At 38.2% G+C, this 21635-nt stretch overlaps 1 protein-coding gene across 1 annotated transcript in view; it reads right to left on the bottom strand.

Moving 5' to 3' along the window:
- Positions 1-20723, bottom strand: part of LOC140228300 (annexin-B12-like) — a 41913-nt gene extending 21190 nt beyond the window's left edge. Inside the window, exons 1-6 of the mRNA XM_072308527.1 lie at positions 20616-20723; positions 19533-19733; positions 14908-15056; positions 10634-10723; positions 6622-6639; positions 1075-1248 (exon numbers count right to left, since the gene is read on the bottom strand). Coding sequence (XP_072164628.1) covers positions 1075-1248; positions 6622-6639; positions 10634-10723; positions 14908-15056; positions 19533-19659 — 558 coding nt within the window. The 5' untranslated portion in view covers positions 19660-19733; positions 20616-20723. The remainder of the gene's footprint in view (positions 1-1074; positions 1249-6621; positions 6640-10633; positions 10724-14907; positions 15057-19532; positions 19734-20615) is intronic.
- Positions 20724-21635: the final 912 nt, after the last annotated feature.

Genomic DNA, 21635 nt, shown 5'->3' with positions numbered 1-21635 from the left:
GGTTGGATTTTCTTATTTGAAGTTTACCTGCTTGCATGATATTTGATGTCCTTTCTTTTTTGTATAATTGTGAATGACAGGCAAAGCACAGTCAAACCTGTTGCAATGGTGATGACCACCTGCTTTATACACCTGCTACTACCCCCCCCCCCCAAAGAAATTTTGTGCTAAAGACCTTGTCTAATACTGGTGCACCTGTTTCACACGGCCAGCAGGAACTTAATTTGACTTCCCTGAGCAATACTTCACGAGGTGTTGTGGCCACATTCTCCATATTGAACCTATTCTGTCATTATTCTTTCTGCCAAAGTTTCTGCAAAGGGGTAATGCCCCAGTCACATATAAACACGGATGCTCAAGGATCTACACGGTGATCCAGGGATGTCCGGGGATATCCGGGGAGATCCGGGATTTTGGTATGACTGTACACACGGTACACAACACGGTATCAACACGGCAGCTACACGGATAAGGCCGGAAGAGCGCGACGTCTACACGGACAAACACGGAATCTACACGGATCAACACAGCAGCTACACGGCAGCCACACGGACCACCCCCATGGACCAACACGGCAATCCCCGGACGACGCCCGATGTTTTTGACCTCCAAAAGTTGCCGTGTTGGCCTCCCGGCGTCAACACGGATCTCTCCCCGGATCAGATCCGGGGTGGTCCGGGGTGATCCGGGATGTCTATGTGACTGGGGCATAAAGCCAGTTTCTGCACCCCGCATAACGGATTTTCAGTACACAATCCAAATGAAGAGCAAAAATTATTGGAAACTAGACATGATACACTATTTTCTTCTTCTCTTTGCCAATTATCACTTCTGATACAAGAAACTACATATAAGTAATGCCCTGTGACCACTTAATACATGTACGCATGCATATGCCTATTGGGGAAATATTTGTGATATGTAGCATAGATATTATGTGATATCAAATGTCATGTTGGCTGTCAACCTGCCTAACCTAGCAATCCATCTGTTGGACCATTTTTCAGATATTTCTCCATGTGGCCCACTATAGACAGTTTTGACTGTATCATGATCACTTTTATTGTTACTTACAGGTGCCGGCCTTGGCTGCTGCTGCTGCTGCTGAGGTGGAGGGGCTTGTGCAGGAGCTGCAGCCATCGGAGCTGGGGCAGCCTGGGGCATGGGCATGCCTGGGCCCCCGGGAACGGGAGCTGGGCCAGGGGCTGGAGCAGGTGCCCGGAAAGCTGTTGCTGCCATGGCCGCTCCCTGCAAAGCAAGCAACAAGATGGTACAATGTTACAGAACCCGAACAGTGATGCATGATGCTATTTGCAGAATATTAAATAATTTCACTCTTTTTCCCCTCTTCCTCCATATTAAGTGGTCTTGGTCTGCACCAAGTTCAGATACTCAGTAATAACAAGTTTTAGATCTGCCATGTGAACGCTAAGACGACGCTTCCTCCTGGGTTGGGCAATGGAAACAGCAGTGTCGCGCATGTGCAGAACACCGTTTTTGGCCTACATGATTAGCATCATCTTAGCATTCACATTGCAGGTGCTATCTAAAGCTTTATTTTCAAACAAGGCTTCTGCATGCACAAACATCCTGTACACACAAATGCAGCAGGTAAAATGAAGGAGGAACTTTTTTTTTTTTAACATACAGTGTGCATACATAATATGTACCCCCCTCCCCCCCCCCCCCCCCCCAATCTCATGACCAAGCATGGCATGTTCTTCTCATGTAACTGTTTGGATTACATCATACAACTTGAAGTTTCTGCATGGGTAGAAAGAAAGAAGTTTTCCTTTTATGGCCTTGCTCAGCAGCAATGCAGTGTTTTACAGTTTGTTGGTTTGTTGTGGTGTATTTCAGCCTTTATGCACATGTTTACTGACATTTTGGGAGTCAATGCATCGGGATAGTCATTTTCATCAAAATGGACATCACACATGCATGAAGAAAAGAGCAATACTGCCACAGTGATAGTTACTACACCTTGCCTAAATTTTACCAATGATGGAAGTCACTGTCAATATGCTATATGATTCTGTTTACTGGTAATCACAGCCATACTCTGCCACATCAGTATTTCTTTCTCATCTCGGCTGCCTACAGCTAATATTCTTGTTGATCTGTTCTGCGTCGGCTTTGAAGTACAGTGTCAACATATTCCTGTCGGTACTTGTTACGATATGGGGGATAAACACAACCAATAATTGTCTTGTGTCTCATGCAGCCATAAAACGATCACTACTTATCACCAAAGCCTAATGATGACTGCCCAAAAGACCAAAAAATGACAATAAAACAATCATCGATGTCCTCACATAAAATAATAATGCCTCCAGCTTCCTCTAAGTAGCCTGTGCATAAAAATGCACTAACTATGTATCCAGTAATAACATAAAGTAACTTCATGTTTCATAAAATGTTTACTCCTACAGCTTCTCACTGCACAGAGATAATGGCAAAATTGAGCCTGCCAATAAATTAAAAGCCTGCCACAAAATTTAAAAAAAAAATACCTAAGTGTGTGAAACAATAATTTTCTTGAGGCAACCCTTGCAGTCCTGACTACCTCTATTGTATACATTTGTAAACAAAGAAGGAAATCAACTATACTCCTTATGTCTTGACAGCTAGAGCAAATCACCACGATAAATCAAGACATGGTGATGTACATTCCATTTGGATATTTGTCTCCTATAAAAGGTCCTTAGATGTGTATTTGAAATATGGCATTTGGCAGTATGATTCTTGGTTTTAGAAATAATCTTGACTCTTTATTTTTGCTACTTTTGCATGTCTTAACATATAGCAGATGTTACCATAGATACTTTCCAATCCTAATCAAAAGCAAAACTTTTGACATACACACTTGTAGTAAAACAACTACCATGAAACTGAAACTTGGGTGACAGAATTGGTGTGCAACTTGCTACCTTCAAATCATTAAAAAAAAAATAATAATCCATATCTTTCAAACAAAACATAACAAGATCCATGTGTGTCAAGAAAATTCAACTCGTTTCTGTACAAAGACCAAGCTGTTTTTAAGTTGGGAGTAAAAACAATTTCCAAATCAAACACTGCATGTTATTAAACGATTAAACAACAAAATGTGTGAGTATGAAAATCAGCAGGGTGCCATTAACTCCTTGCACATTGTATAGCAATAATGGCCTTCTTCCTCTCTTAAGATGATTAAGATAAACATCTACACAAACATGTCACTGCATGCACATCCATGGTGAAAGGGGCCATTCTCATGTACAGATACCACATTCTCATGTGCAGATACCACAAAAACTATAGTTGCATAAATGAATTCACATTCACTGTGGTAATCAAGTATGTCACATGAAAATTAATTCCATTTTTTTTTCAGCCATGCACAGCATTTATGAAAGTACCTCATTTTTGCCTTTCCAGGCCACGTGTGTGGTACAAAACTTATACAGCCTGCTTCAGAACTTGGGAGTAGAATTTGTGGCCAAGTACAGGCATGTGTGCACCTCAATAGTTACGTTCAGACGGCAGGCCCTAACCTCGAGGTTAGGAAACCTCGAGGTTTAGCTCTTGCCCCCTAACTACGACATGTGTCCACACGACCTTAAACCTCGAGGTTTCGTAACCTCGAGGTTAAGCTCCTGCCCCCTCCCCCGTAACTACGAGTGGGTCCCACTCGATGTTAAAACCACAAAACCGGAAGTTTCAGCCCACACTGCTAACAATTAAAGGCGTCTATTTATTCTTTAGTCCAACCCTGTCGGACTCGCTTACAGGTACTCTTTTTCTCTGTCATGGTATGCAGAGATAGCACTGCACTGATGACTTTATGCCTTTATGAAGACATTCGTCGAAAACATTTTTTTAGCGTCGGAGAAGAATATAGAATACAGTAGCGAGTTCGACGTGTTCAGTTTCAGAGATCAAGCGTATGGGAAGAAAAGATGATGTTGTTGTGTCGTGCGTCATAGGTTTTTCACGTGTAGTGTATTTGTGGTGTACGTTTGGGAGGTTGACCTGGAAGCAGAGGGAAATTATTGTGGGGGATGGAGTTTACGGCGAGGTCACTCTTAACTTCAAGTTCGTTGTTTTTTGTGTCCACACGGTGCTTAACTACGAGTGGGGACCCCCCGCGGCTCGTGGTTAGAGCGCTAACCATAAGATTTCTCATGGCTCGAAACATCGAGCAAACCTCGAGGTTTGCTAAATACGAGTGCGTCTTCACGGTCCCTAACTACAAGCTCTAACCTCAAAGTTTCCTAACTTTGAGGTTAAGGGCTCCCGTCTGAACGTAACTATTATATGCAGATTACATAAGGAAGTGCTGGGTTGTCTCATGATGCAAACAGCTAAATATTTTGTTTCACTCCCAAACTCATAGTTCAAATTTCACCATGAGTTCAGTCACATAAACTGAACAAATTACACGATGTTGCTACTTTACATTTATGTACCCACACTGGTTTGAGTCTCCACTGAAAAAAAATCTTGTATCATTTTGCTTCCAGTGAGAATGGCCCTGGAGATTAGATTCACCAAACAGAGGCAGGGTATACACAGGGATGCAAACAAGAGGAAACAGGCATTTCGGGCAACGGTGAGTATTTGGGGAAAATAATCCACACACCTCAGTGCAAAAACAGAGAAGGGTAAAAAAATAAAACATCACATCCAAGTAACACATATCAAATAACTGACGTGAAATGCAAAGACAAAAAAATGCTGTGTAAAATGATATACTGTATATGCCATATATCTCGTAAGTCTTATCTTTCAGCAAAGCAGGACTTCCCCGACAATTTTGCTCGTGGTCAAATTTGCGATTGAGGAGTACAGTAATAAAAATGTAAAATGTATACATACAACATGCATTCATTTCAAGATTAGTGTTCATCATTTTGTGTGCTGCTAAATTTGCACAATTCAAGGAAATAAAAACCTCACAAAATATATGGCATATACAGTACTTCTCAAAGATTCAGCGTGCACATATTTACACATGACTTCTGTATAACAGATTTTGTAAGAAGGTGTACTCATATTACATGATATGTGATTGCTCAGATTGTTGTCATGTGATCTGTTTTCGTCATCGTGCATGGTCATGGAATATTTATGAACATAACAAGGTATCAATGCTATGGATACTTCAGTATATTTCATTTCCTTTGGAATAAATACTTCAGTATATTTCATTTTCTTTGGATAGCCAGTAGTACATGCTCTATAATTCATATCTCATATATTCCAAATGCACAAAATCTAAAGCCTTCATATAGTTCTACAGGCAACTCTGCATGTAAAGTAATCTTGAAGGGGCTGAGGAAAACGCATCTACTTTATACGCAACATTTGATTTCTGTGTGTACAGAGGAATGAGGAATAACACAAGTAATGCTATGAATGTAAATTAGGACTTTTTATTTTCATCCACTAAGCCGATTACTTGTCAGAGATATGCGCCGTCGACTTATGCGGAGTTGACTGCATTTGGGCTAATCATGCATAATTATGTTGAGCATGTAATCTAGGACCCCGTTTACAGTGCCGGGCTGTGCCGAGCCGCGGCCGAGCCCAGCCTCAATTGCGGGGCCGAGCCCCGCAGTTTTGTCAGTTTACACTGCCGGGCTCAGCCGCGCTTTTAATTAAAACCTTTCAATATTTTGTTGTAGTGGCGCTCTGCTTGTAAACAAACACAATTTGGTATAGTCTGGTTTTCAGACCCTTTGCCAACTGGATTCCGTGGCGACAAAGTCGCCGTTCGGGCAAAGACCTTTGCCGAAGGAAAAATCCTTTGCAGGACAAAACCACCTTAAACTGTACTAGTTTTCGACGTTGAGGGGGTCAATATCCTGAATAGCGAAATAGTACGGGCAGAGGGTTTGGAAGCCAGACTAAAATTGGCCGCGCATTTGGCCAAGTTTGCATTTACACTGAGAAAAGGCCGGGCTCGGCCACGGCCGAGAACACCTCCAGAGCGTGGCCAAATGCGTGGCCAATTTTGGCCCCGCATTTGGCCTTTTGCGTGTTTACACTGAAATGAAGGCGCGGCCAAGCCTCGCACTGTAAACGGGGTCCAATAGAGTGTGCCATTGAGATTGTCTACTTTTACTGTGTGTGTATGTGTGTGTGTATGGGTGTGTGTGTGTGTATGCAACAAGGCAAAGCAGAGTGGGGCATAGGGGAGGGGCATAGGAGAGGGGCAGAGGGGAGGGTCAAAGGGGAAGGCAGAGGGGAGGGGCAGAGGGGAGGGCAGAGGAGAAGGGCAAAAGGGGAGGGGCAGAGGGGGAGGGGCAGAGGGGAAGGGGCAGAGGGGAGGGGCAGAGGGGAGGGGCAGAGGGGAGGGGCAGACAAGAAGGGGCAGAGGGGAGGGGCAGAGGGGAGGAGGAAGAAGAGGAAAGGGGTCCAATATTTGCTGGTGATACTATAGTGCTTTTGCTTGCACATGTGTGTTTGTATGTGTGTGTCTCTGAATCTGTGTGTATGATACACTGTTTATGGGTATACAATATATGTGTGTGTGTGTAATTGATTAGAACTCTGTTGTTAGTCTGAAATGCAGACACACAAATCACACTGCATGCAAACCATGACAGCTGCATCAGGAGAAGAATGGATACAAACCGTTGGATATGGCGCATCCTAGATTGGTGGAAAAGAGGTGAAAGAAGAAAAGAACTCTACCATGAACACTGGTGCAAAGTCACTCATATTTACAGCTAATACAAGGTCTATAGGGAGGAAATGGTGACACATATCTCTGACTACACAGCCATGCAGGGATTGCCAATGTTGAATGGAAATACAATGACATATGGCACGAATCTTTCTGCTCATCCATGTACATAATATGTTGAAGTCACGGGATAAGGAAAAACTTCCATTAGATTTGAATAGAGAATGACAAAGTGTATGAGTTGTCCACAAGGCACATGAAAGGGCAAGAAATAGAGTACTGCAAAACGAGGAATGTTCGTGTGCATTGTAATTTCACGAATTTCGCGAGTGCCAAGATTCGCGAAATTAAAATGCACATGAAATTTCTTGTTGACACTATAAGTAATTGAATGCCAGTGGCAATTTGTGAAAATTTCACGCCTCGTAAAAGGCCGTCGGCTCCAATTCGCGAAAATATATGTTTTACAGTATAAAGTGAACACAGAAACACAGACTGACACTAGACATTTCAAAAGTAATGGTGTGTATTACACATCTGATACGAGTATAATACTGTTCATGCATGCAAGGCAAACCACACTAACCACAAACCAATAACTTCTATCATTATCATTTACAATTTCAAGTACATGAACCAGAAAGGATCCAGAGGGTAATCAGTGATTTTTTTTTTTTTCAAAACGGCAGTTTTACCACGAACCTATGCATGTAACTATGGTTGTGTACACATAACTTGATAGCAGCAACAAGAGGCAAATTTTCTTATTGCAAATATATGTTCTTATTGCAAATATTCCATACTGATTTCAATTTTTGATTTATCTCTCTTCTTACTTTAGCACATTATCTCCTACAAAATGTACAACGTAAATTACCTTACATATAGAAGTCAATCTGAATGAGAGCAACGACTTGTTAATTTTCATGATTACATGGAGGTCTAGACAATAAATTACTTAGCAGGAAAACAATGACATAACCCACTACTTGCAGAAAATGAGAAGTTCCTGTACATTTCAAGCCATCAATCAGGGAAGAATAGAGGTAATATTAGAAAGAGTAAACAATACAGAATTGCATTTAAGTCCTATAGTACGTAATAAGTAATACTGTAACAAAACAAAACAAAAATAGGCCCTCCACACAGCCTTGGTATGTTAATAAAGAAGTGCTCATCTATTCTTGTTATCTTACATTTTCCGGTAGTGCCCTATTCCAGTACTGAAAGCTACATGTGTTCACATATGAAAATAACATAGAATCCTTTGAACTTTGTCTTCTACAATATAAACCTATGTCTTCCTGCAACTCGTATCCTCAAAAAGAAGAAGCACTAACTCACAAAACAGTGGAACATTGCGGTTGCAAGGGAAGGAAGTCTTTTTGTTTTTGTTTTTTTTTTTCATCACCACCGAGGTGGTCTTGTTTTACAGCTCTGTTGTGGACATATATTTTCTTCGTCCTTCCTCCTAAATGTGTACAAAGATGAACCAGCTCTTCATAGCACTACAAATTTCCCTCCCTCCCTCCACAGTATTTCTATATAACACTCGTTCATGGTGTGGGGACTGCCAGTGAATGGCTATTTAAACACAGTTCAAGCGATGTGCTCATAAGATACCAAATATCGTTACCTGAAACAATACTATCAAACATTTGCTTTTATGCATTTATAATAGATTTACATCAACAACTTATATCAATGATAGAAATACAACAATGTTGTGGGCTACAGATTGGATGAAATTATTAATTTTCTGGTAATTTGAAGGGGAAAAAAGGAGAGAGTAAGGTAGCAAACACTAATAGCAAGGGATTATACAATGTACATCAATTTGGATCAGATTAACACCAAGTTACATTATGTCCTAAAAACACTAGTTTTACCAATACACAAACCCCATCAATAGCTATCAAGTATGAACAGAGTACAGCTTTAATACTTGCCTCACACATATCCACATCACATTTCATTTTCACAAGCCCTGTCATAGCTAGCAGTTACAATGGATGTGGCCCCTTTCTCCATGTATTGTTACCATGATGATCATAATGAGCTAAGATGCTCAACTGTGTATGTTCACAAAGCATGCTGGAAAATTAATTGCGAGCTATGTTCAATTAAATGGATGATTACCACTGCAAGGACACAATGGCACAAAACTTTGCAATTCCCTGTTAAATAGCATGGGGCAGTTGAGTATGCCTTTTTATGAGGCACCAGTATTACAGTGAAATGCACACTTCTATTCAAACAGATTTCTGTGACAGATTCATAGCTTCTTCCTGGTTTCTCACAGGCTTGCCTGGTATAGTGACAATTGATATGCACTGTGCATTCTTCACACATACACTTGCTATTGCTGGTTAGATTGCATTGTAAAACATCTAAACAGAAGAGCAATATTGGACTAAGAAGGAAAGAAGAAACATTTGAGCAGTGACTGCTTCGTTACTAGTACCGTTGATGAAATTTTTGACTATTTAAAAAAATTTCTTCCATGCTATTTAACCATTTTTTCTAAATTATCTCCCAAACTAATGACACATCATTTATGTATACATTTAGGTACAAAAATTGCTCCGTGTTGTCAAAAAGAACAGGCATTATCCTCATACATAAGCCTGTGTTTGCAATGCAGGCACAGGTTTAAGATATTGAAAATTCAACTTCAAAAAAATAGAAATTGGATTTCATATCTAAAAATTAAGATACTAACATATACAGCTTCTACATTCTACATATTTTCATGAAATCAAGGCTTTTATAGGATAAATAATTTTGTGGCAGAATTCTCAGCTCTTTAAATTCTTGAGAGAGTGACATATATTTTGCAATCCATCAAAAAGTGAATCTTAACCTTGCCACTCTTCTCAAACTCGAGATCCTAAGCAACTTTCTCAACAATGAATATGATAAAGAACAAGGATAACTAAAACAACAACAAAAAAAGAGAGTTCAAGTTCATATATAATATGTGTAAAGAGAAGCATAATCATCTTTGAGTTTCTGTGATTTCCAAAGCTCAATAGTGCTCAGTTAACTTCCAGGAATACATCACGAATACCAGGTATGTGCAGTCACGGGGCAAGGTAGTGATTATATTGGCCACACTGAAAGATGTACATGGGCCTGTGCTAATTATGCGAGCAGGTAGCTGTGAACACCACAGAAGCATGCGGTGCGATGACAGCACTGCATCTGGGAAGGTCATTTCAGTGAAAAACCTTTACTGTATCCTCTATGCAGCACACAGAAGCTCAATGGAGTTACTCTGGTATTCTTGGGATCAGTAGACAGTTGTGAATACAAAAGACTAAGTTTGTCTAAATGTTCTTGTCTTTTTTGTACAAATTCCAACAACGAACACACAAGTGCTTGTTGTTATTAATTAATTTCTGTAACATTTCACATAAATTTCTAGTTGCAAGAATGAAAATGAAATAATATGCTAATTGAGGATTTTCAATTTTCCTTTTATACTCACTGTGCCTTCCATTTTTGTGAGAATAGAAAAGAGGATTTATTAGTAATGGCACCTGGTAACCTTCAACAAACATACACACACACACACAAACAAATTAGTTTGGAGAAATAAGAGCACTTAAAGACAAAGTAAGATATTGTAGTGACAACAACAACAAACTCCTACACAAGTTTTAAAATACAATTTTTTCTCTTTGTGGCATGCTTGATTCTATTCGCATGTCTCTCTCTCTCTCTCTCACAGACACACACACACACACACACACACACACACACACATACACATAAACACTGAATGCATTATTACATACCATACACACAAATTGCATGATACCCATTGTGAATCCACTTGCCATATCAATATGCTTCCTCATGCATATCATGAGGATTGATTCTTGTAGCTCCAACTGTCTAACACTTTACATACACAGAGGAGAGGTAAGCCTGCTATAACGTGTTTCAGTTACTCACTGCAAAGCCAACATTTGGCTGGGGTGCATAGGGCAAACCTCCTGCCGCTGGCATGGACCCATAGTCGGCACTCGGCATGGGCATTTGTCCCTGCAGACAAAAAATGAAAGGAATGAACCAATGAATGAATTTTTGTCCTTTTTTGTTCTCATTCCATGACATTCTTGGCATTCCAAGCTATGCATCCATTCTGGAAAGCTGCAAACACATAATAAAATCTCTGTCTTGGAAATTCAATGTTCTCCTTGCATAATGTCATAGAACATAATCATGTCTACATGTGCATATTAATAAAGATTGGAAGACATACAGTATGGGGAAATGTTTTGATTTTTTAGCAAAATGTGTTAAAAATGCAAGCTTTTGAAAAGTTGTTAAATTTTCACTGAAAAAAAATAAACACAGACCACAACAAATTAACAAATTAACAAAAGTGAAAGAAACACACACACACACGCACACACACACACACACACACACACACACACTTTTTTCTTGCCAGCGGCTGAGACTTTGATCCAAGTAATGCATAATTCGTGTTTGTGCATAAACAGAGGACAGGTATTGTATTATGCCAACATCACATACTGCAGCTAGTGCACACAATCGTAGGAACTAGAGGCTAATAGCAGAATGATGGTTGCAATTATCCGAGGTGAAACGACTGCAAGTGTTACCATATCAACAACTATCATACTCATAACTGATTTGTTGTTTCTTGGCTGCTGCATTACGATAACTGAAAACCTCTGCACAATATGGGATTCACAAGTCTTCATCTATCTATTTATCTTTTTAGTTGTAATTTGAAGATCCCCCTTCCCCCGGTAAAACTTGCTTCACGGAATTATATCTAAAGGCAGTGAAATAAAACTACTGGGTCAGCATCAAGCAGAGCAATGTTAGACAAATGATATCATTATAAGAATATAAATGTTTGGAGAGAAATGTCTGATGGGACTTCCAGTGGACATCTTCCATGGCAGCCTCTGAAGAACAACCATGGTATGCTGTGATTTATAGGACAATTCCTTTGATTCACATGGCCACAGTGGTCAAACTTGTAAAACACATTTGAATTTCCCCTCTAGTTTGCTGCTTCTGTTTTACTGCTTGTATTTGCAAGAATGATGACAAATTATCCTGTCAGTCTTGAGCAAGTGTGTGCATGTTGAACTGCAGTATAGTGTACCATTCCTTGGGCATACAGCGTATGCTTACAAAAATGCTCCAAGACCTCATGCATTGCATTCATTGTGCTGGTGCGTATACACATTTTTATCACAAATCTTTCAAGATCAGTTGCTATTAGAACAATGTACATGCTGAATGTATGTGTGTATGTATGTATGCATGTATGTATAAATACTATGTATATGGGCATGTGTTTGTATTATGCATAAGTGTGTGCATAAGTTTAAGTGCTCGTATGCACAAAGCTTACGCACATTGTTGAGTCACACTGTTCAAACATAAAGGAAAGCGAGCAATAGTCATTAGTGGAAACTCACAGTGCAGCATTTATCAATGTTTGTCTTCAATATGACACTATCATGTTTAAATTATAGTAAATGTGTAATTGTTTGCCATCTTTGGAGATGCAAATTAGCCCCTTCTAAAATTCAACAATCAATGCCACACAGTGACAAAAATCAGGAAATGATTAATCATACACTGTACCTTGTCCATTCCAATTAAAATTTTAGCAAGAAAACCTACTAAGTAATTGTACAGTGTGTGAGTATGGTTGGGTGTTCATAATACCGGCCATCTAATGTTTTTCTATCAATAGAAACGTGAAAAATCTCACAATTTACCTGAAATTTTACTCACGTGTGGAGAAAATACTCCGGATTCACAAGCGCGCACTGAAAATGCGATCTGAGGTACACGCTCTAGATGGCGGCTTCGAACGCGTTGGGTGTCATTTTTCCGCACTCAGTTGCCCTGTTCATTTCAACCGACCACCCTGGCAACACGTACTATAAAGGGCACTTAAATGCGTTTTTTCGACTGGCCGCTGTTTTTTTCCAGCCTCATTTTTTCCCCAATAATATTTGAATATATTTTGAATCCTTCGATACAGTATTCACCGCATAATCGGGCATCTGATAATCGGGAACCTCGCTTAAATGACATACGCTTCCCAGAAACATTTCCAATGCACGTTATTTTCACTGGATAATCGGGCGGGGACCTCTGATAAACGGGACAATTTTTCTTCAAGCGACCTTTGATTTTGTTGATATTTTACACAAAAAATCTACCAAAATACCACAACAATATTTCAAAGATTCCCTGTCAGTTGTCGTTTACATCAAACTTACAAAGCAAGCTTCGGACTGGTGTGTTTTGACCTCCGTCCATCCAGTACACATACATTTCAGCTCGCTGCCCGCCTTCGCTTTTCTGTACATGTGTATATATGGCGAGCTAGATCGCTATACAACAACACATGTACAGTGCAGTGATCGCGGCAAGTAAACAATCAAGCCGTGATGATTGAATGATTGTAGGACTTTTCATTGACGTTCCCACATCAGTTCTGGGTAATCATTTCCCATGGTTGTGGATATGTATTTATACAGAACGCCCTACGTGTCCAAGAATTCTACGAATGTTCAAGAAAGTGCTAGCTTTTAATCCACATATTTTGTGTTCGAAGAGAGGTGACAGAAGAAGAACCCGGTTGCGATGACTGCATCATTGCGAGAATGCAGGGACAGCTAGAGGGTCGCGCCGAGGGGTAGCGTGGTTGTGTATTCATGTACATGTACAGTACGTCAGTATGCATGTGTGTGTGTGTGTGTGTGTGTGTGTGTGTGTGCACTGTACATAATGTACATGTCGTATGCCGTTAGTGTATGGTGAGTGCTCATCGCGAAATCGGGCACCCCGCTTAAAGGGGCCATGTTTGCTACTCCCAACCTGTCCCGATTATGCGATGAATACTGTATTACTTTTGAAAGACTGTTTGATGAATTTGAATTGATTTTCATTGGGAAACTTTTCATTGTAATTGAAATAAATTAGATGAGTCGGTTTGTTTTTTCACATTCATTTCTCGTTTCTGCTTCAACTCGTACTGTCGTAGCGGGCGACAAAATAATTCTGTCATGTGTATGTGTAACGTGTGTGCATGATCGTACAAGCGGCGGTGACAATTTTGCGGTCAAAATCGTCAAATTTATTACGGAAGGATACTCTACATCTAACAACGAGTCAGCAAAGGTAGGCCTAGTTATATGTAGTTACACGATAAATCTTATTCGATTTTGCTAAATTTCGTTAATTTAGAGTGAATACTTATTTGTTTTCGCCTCATTTTACTTGGTAGCGTAGCCCAGTGAAGAATCGAACACCGTTGCGCGTAGTCCCATGCGTACATTTTCTTTCTGTACGCGCAATGCCATTATAGCGCGCAGTCGGTTGATATGGACCCGGTCGGTGTGTTGAACACCTACCATACTACTGGGTACTTGGATTTGGAATGATGTATTGCCATTCTGGGTTTTTACTAGGATCAGGGATGCCAACCGGGTAAATAGCAGTGCAATATTTTGAGGATTGAAAAGGTGAATCTCTGATGGTCAAATGGTACAATCATGATAATAATAATAATAATAATAATAATAATAATAATAATAATAATAATAATAATAATAATAATAATAATAATAATAATAATAATAATAATAATAATAATAATAATAATAATAATAATATTAATAATAATCGGGGAAATCAAAAGTTACTCTTGGTGACAGGGCATATTTGTACGCTGCACCAAAATTATGGAATAATCTCCCTTTGTTTGTAAGACAAGCAGTTACAATTAATGAGTCTAAGGCCAGGTTAAAAAGTCATCTCTTGAAGTAGTGTATTTTCTGTTTGAATTTCTTGTATGCATGTCATTTTGTAATGCACAGTAGAGTATATCATTATAGTAGCTGCGCAATATAAATGTCCTTTTATTATTATTATTATTATTATTATTATTATTATTATTAATAATAACAATAATAATAATAATAATAATAATAATAATAATAATAATAATAATAATAATAATAATAATAATAATAATAATAATAATAATAATATATTTACCTCTCCTGCCATACACACGTGTAATCACACAATTTGGAAAGGCAGTATTTCAATTAAACCTGTAGTATATAAGGAAAAAAAAGTATAAAAATATTGGAAAAAAGTAACAGCTGACATCTCTGCAGGATGGTTGAAATTAAAAACACTAGGCCAAAAACTCTTACCTGAGGTGGGTATCCGGGCTGAGGTGGGTAACCAGGCTGGGCTGGGGGATATGATGGCTGCTGAGGTGCTGGGTAGCCCCCAGGGCCTGGTGGGTACTGCCCTGCTGGCTGGGGTTGAGGGTAGCCACCAACTTGGGGAGGGTATCCTCCTTGAAAGTTTCATGTTTTGGGAAAGATTTCACAATGAGTCATCTTAAATGGCCAACATCTCCACAGTTTACTTGTTCATGAGTCATGACATTTGAAAACATTCATGTGTGTTTTAATTTGTACATGTATAATATGTAATAATGCATGCATGTACATTGTATGTTTGTATGTGTGTACATCTACAGTACATGTATCTATCTATCTATTTACCTACCAACCGAACCTACCCATCTACATGTATCTACCTATACATCGTATGTATGAAGTCTAAGAGTTACAAGAGGAGCACTTCTACGCAAGGATAAAAATACACTTAGCTGGAGTTGCTCTTTTTTAGGACTAGCCATGATATAATACTGAAAAATGCCTTTATTGAAGAAAAAAAATCATATGGGATACATATTCATTATGTCAGTGCCAAAAAGTACTGACACCAAAACTATAGACTAGCATAGAGTTTGCCATCATTCTGGATTAACTGTTTCACTGAAAGATTACTACTGGTAGTTTAATTTCCAGTTCATCTGGAGTTCATTAAGTTTACGATGCCATGTTATTGACTGAGGTAAAAAAAAATCAAAACAACAAACTCTGGCAGTACCATACACACAATAATGTTGATATTTTGGTTACACACTGTTGAATACTCCGTATATACATGTGCACTTATCACTCAATATATGGTTAACAAGCATTGCTCTGTATAAACACAGTCTGTTCTTCCTGTTGATCAAATGCATTAAAGGGACTGTACAGTACTGGTTGAGGTGAGGATTCAGGTTTATAACATTTATAAGTGAGGTAAAGAGAAACCTTTTATGAAATATGAGAGAGCATGTAATTTTAAGAAGGATTCAACGTTTATTTGATGAAAATCGGTTTTCAAATGGCTGAGATATCAAAAAAAAAAAATGATAATAGTAAAAGGCGACAAGCCACGCATTTTATTAGGATCTCTTTGTGATACCTTGTTTTTGAATATCTCAGCCATTCCACAACCGATTTTCATCAAATTAACTTTTGATACCCCTTAGAATTTTATGCTCTTTGACATCTCATAGAGTGGTTTCTGAATATCTCGCAAAACATTAAAAGCTAAATCCTCACCTCAACCAGAACTGTACACCCCTTTTAATGTAAAACCAGAAATTTTCCTGTGATGAAACTTTCATGAAATGCGAGGAGCAAAGATTTGCAAAAGCAAAGTGCACAAAGGTTAGACAATGCACTGAATGCCACTGGCAATTTGCAAAAGTTTCATGCCGTGAATGTTTTTGGTTTTACAGTAACACCCCTTGGCTTACACAGTATAACATGTTCATATTCATGTTGTTGATCTGCATTTTACTGTTCCCTTTTATCACATACATGTATCATATCGAATCATGTCATATATGACCTTGCATCACATAACCACCGAAAAGTCACCAGATGTTAATTCTCAGTACGGTAAAAGAGTAGACTCTAAGCTTTGAAACAAATTATGTACATGTATAACTCAATCTAAATAATGGGGAGAAGGACATATTGAAAAGTATTTATCTACTGAGAAAAGAAGCTTTGAAGTTTAGGGTCTGTTTAAGTGCTTAATCTCACCAAGCTGTGCTCTGTGCAATGAATGGGACAAAAAGGGGTATAACTCTACAGAACTCAAAATGAAGGAAATATACAATTAAGCTGAATTTTGAATACTCTATTAGCACATTCTATTCAAGACTAAAAAACAATATTGCAATTGCTTTATGATACAAAACTTTAGAATTATGTAAAAGAAAAATTGCACTTTCAGAAAATGCAAATAAAATAATAATAATAATAACATTAATAATAATAATGATGATGATGATACTACTACTACTACTACTACTACTACTACTACTACTAATAATAATAATAATAATAATAATAAAGATTGACTAAACAGACCCATTTCACCTACTTCGAGTCCTCACATAAAATGAGGCCGTGAGAATATTTGCTGGTTTTGTAAAGCACAGTGACATATGTGCAGACATGTAATCATGATCATGCAGATTATGAAAAGTGCATTCACCTTCAACCCATGTATCATTACATGTATTACTTTTCAAATTATTAAAAAACAACAACAAAACACAGCCAATTTTCATGAGATATTCTGAGGTCAGATACAAGGTCTAAGGTCATTGTGGTTTATCCAATACCCACATATGAAAACCAGTAATAAGCCATCGCAGTGTTTGTTATACCATAATCCATTCTACCTTAGTCTTCCTTCCAGACACTAGCTCTTTTTACTACTGGGAACATTTGACAACATGGAATATGGCATCTGGATTTTCCATTTACTACAAGAGGAGAGATTCTGAAAACCATTTTGTCATATTCATTTCTTACTTATGTTGGTAGGGTAAATTCATTTCATGTTGGTGGGATTAAACCAGGTTAAAGAACAAGTCCACCTTCATACATGTGTAGACATATGGATTGAGTGAACGCAGCAATATTAGTAGAACACACCAGTGAGTGTTTGAGGAAAATTGGACAACCCATTCAAAAGTTATGAATTTTTGAAGTTTCTGCTCAGTCTCTGCTGGATGAGAAGACTACTACAGCTTGTGATGTCACATGTGTACAACGATAATAAAGAAAACATAAAGACAATTCAACATATTTTCACTTTTCTTGCATAATAAAAAAACGCTTGGCTTGCCTCTTTCAGAAGGCAGGGGGAATGATATTACCCTTAACTTGCGTCAGGGACAAGTTGAGGAAATGTGCACTTTTGTCAAAAAATAAAAGTTTGTGAAATTCTCTATATATTTTTCTTATATTGTTGTACGCACGTGACATCATACACTCTAGCAGTCTTCTCATCCAGTAGTCACTGTGCAGACACTTAAAAAATTCAAAACTTTTGAATGGATGGTCCGATTTTCTCCAAACTTTCACTGAAATATCGCGGCATTCACTCATTCCACATGTATATGAAGGTGAACTTGTCCTTTAAGTCAGTATGATGTTGAAATTTATTTCTACAGTGCCCACATGAATCCCATGGCAAGTGAGAAAAAACAAAGCAACAGTCTTTTACTAAATCATACTGCTTTCAGTTTGAATGACTGTACAAGATTCACAGGGGAGTGACATGGAACATTTCATGCACGTACATGGAAATTTCAATCTTGTTTGGCACACTAACAAATCAAGAATCATTTTTTCCCCCCTTTTTTTGAAAGATATTTGGCATTGAAGTGGCACACAACATGTTTTGATGCGAAACATAAGAAAAGTTTTGGTCTGCCACAAAATTCCTTCATACGCTACATTTCATGTTGCTTACAAACTATAGTCTTGTTTTATTTTTCTTCTCATTTCTATGTCTTTCTTCATTCTCTTTCCTTCCATTTTTCACTTTCTTCCTGCACAGCAGGATATATATATCAATGACTCAGAATTAAAAAACAATCCTCATGCACATTTGAAGAGTAAAACTAAAACAGCTTCAGTCATTGGTGTGCATGATAGTACAGATCAAGCATACAATCTTATTCATAGAGAGTCACAGTGTAAACAAATTCCTACCTATGTTTTGAATTATATTATTCTACAAAACATGACATATAACTGCATGCTTATAGCACAAAGAAATTAAAAGAAAAGAAAAAAAAAACATTAAAATAGAAGATGGCTTATCCATAACGACTTATTTCTGAATACTAAAACTGCTTAGAGGAAAACCAAAAATCTGAAACCAAAATCCAGAAATAAAACATGTAGGATATGCCAATGAACTAAAAAGTTACCAATAATTTCAGAGAAGACTACAGATCCAATGGAATCAAGAAAATAATTATCAGACGCAGTGCAATGTATTCCTAAATCTGGACACACACAATGAATGTTACTTATCACAACATATGCCTGATACCACTCATCAATTTTCTGATTTTGGATTATCTAATTCCTTACACTCTCAGGTTTCAAATGATGTGCATTCCTCCTCCCTCCCCCCCCCCCCCCTCAATTTGATTTCCAAAGAGAATACCACCTATTCGACAACAAAGGCAGCTACAATGCAGCACAGTTTTTATGCAATCTGCTTTGAAGTTTACATACAGTTACGGATGAAGAAGATTAGACATTACTGTTTTGATAAAAACACAACATGTGATTTCAAGACACTAGATATAATATAACTTCATTATACTGAACATCATTTTTTTTCTTACTTCAGAATACAGTCAGAAGGTAGTTAAGTCACTAAATATTTGGATTTTTGAAATTCTTGAATTTCAGTGTTTTGCAGCCAGAATTATAACACCTTACTTTGTAGTTTTTTTCTTTGCCGTTTTGTTGTTGGCGGTGTTTTCTTCTTCTTCTTCTTCTTCTTTTTTTTTTTTTTTTGTCTTTTAATAGTGTTTGCAGCAGAAAGTGTCTGTGATATTATCATGGTCACTACATAATGGTAATGGTCACATGATACAATAGAGTACCTGGGGCTGGTGGGTAGCCTCCGCCTTGCGGCGGATAACCTCCTGGTGCTGGCGGGTATCCACTCTGCTGTGGATACGGGGCTCCTGCATTCGGATACCCTCCACCAGATGGGTATGGATAGCTCATCTTCTTTCTTAAGTGTTCTGGCTGCTTCTTCTTTCTCACACTGGCTGGTAAAATCAGATGACCAGACCTTCACTCTGTCAGAATGAAATTAATAAAGGTAATCGATAAAACACTGCACTGAACCATGACGAAAGTCATCATACACTTGTACTAATCATGTTTATTTAATTAGGAACAACAAAATAAGCTTTCTATTTAATTCTGCATGTACAATGTATTTTTAATGGTATTTGCATTGATCATGTATGGCTGACTGTTATTACTGTGGTTTCTTTTTGGCTCTTTTACAATTGAAAAATGAATACCACTGCTCAGTGCTAGATAGTAGATGCACACTGCTGCAATCTATTTTATTATGTATAATTTTCCACGAATAGAATCAATGTTTAGTTAATTGCATATTTTGTGATTAAGTTTCCTTCGGAATATAATTTGTTTTCAGTACTTTATCACAAATTGAATATCAAGGTTATCATATTGCAATTTGCACATCGAATCAGATTTTGTTTTTGTTGTTTTAAGAATGCTATATGCGATGATATCAACAATATTTCATACATTCTTCTGGTGATACCGGTAAACAATTGGTAAAGTTTAATTCAAATCTTCAAACATGAACATGACAACACTAATCTGAATTAAATTCGGCAAACATTTCAACAAGTATTGGACAAATGTTTGACAATTACATAATTATCATGTATGGAAATGGGAAAATACAAAACACCTCTAAAACAACAAACAAACATCACGAAAAGTGGAACATGCACAATTTCACATCAGAAGTGGCGCGGCGCGTAGCGCAGCTGCAGGGTAGGGTCTATCTTACACTAAACCTTACAAGTGGGACTACACATAATTTCCTATAAAACAGAAAACGGAATCAAACTCTGGTCTTATGCATGAAACCACCGACAATATGAAACCTCTTCAAGAAGTCACACTCTACTACTTACATTATCTTATGTTGCTTACAACTTGCAATGAAATCAAAAGAAACACCAGTTTATTGAGGTGGGTCTTGCACGGCACACGCCCTGCCCTGCCTGCCTGGTTGGTTCGCAAGGCGTAGAAACGGTGTTGCGATCTGCAGTTTATGCCTCCCTGTATTGTGTGTTACAGATAGGGCTAGAGGTACGGGGTTGACTGACGGCCAAGCTATTCGCTCAAATTATTTCCACTGTCAAGTTTGTCAGCTGTAATGTTTGTTTGAGAAGCGGCTTAGAATTAATATGGAGCTCTTATACGGGTTATACAATACTGCCAAGTTTAAAATGACCTGCTAGATGATTTCGGTTGCGACATGATATTGCTTCTATATTTTATCACACGCCATCATATCATGGATAAAAGTAGCCATAATGACTCATTTCTACCACTTAGAGTTATGGGACTTCATTGATTCCAGTTTGACGTCACAGGTTGTGTGTATTATGTTAGGAGGACAGGAACAGCCTTCACAGGGTAAATTGACGTCATCCATGGCCAGGGTGCACTCAGCAGGTCAAACAAAAATCTCTGTGGAGTGAAAATGACGTACAGGTTCGGATCATGATATGATTTATTTGTTAAAAGATTGACCTAGGCGATTCAGACATCAGAGTTATGTTGCAATATGATCTACGTAAGGAAGGAAATGTGACATGCTATACGTGCGTATTCAGCAAGTTGTTTGTTTTCGCGATTCTTCCTAAAAGTAACGAGAGCTCGAGAGTGGAGAGAAGAGATGGGGGGGGGGGGACATATTCAGGTATCATAATTTATTTCACGTCGGAAAATGCTATAACAGTGATTTAAGTATTTCCATTTTGCAAGTATCCAGGTTAATGACGAACAAAAGGACGCGATGAGTACCGACTTTGACAAAGTAAACAGGTTAGGATTCAATTTAAATTTCTTCATTTTCTTTTTTACGAAGAATATGATATATATAAAAAAATCACAAATTATCGAAATTGCTGTATTATAGAACCTTA

This window comes from Diadema setosum, chromosome 5 (assembly GCF_964275005.1).
Source record: "Diadema setosum chromosome 5, eeDiaSeto1, whole genome shotgun sequence".
Classification (NCBI taxonomy): Eukaryota; Metazoa; Echinodermata; class Echinoidea; order Diadematoida; family Diadematidae; genus Diadema; species Diadema setosum.
Note: the sequence above shows the minus strand (reverse complement) of the source record. Positions and strands in the feature narration are given on the sequence as shown.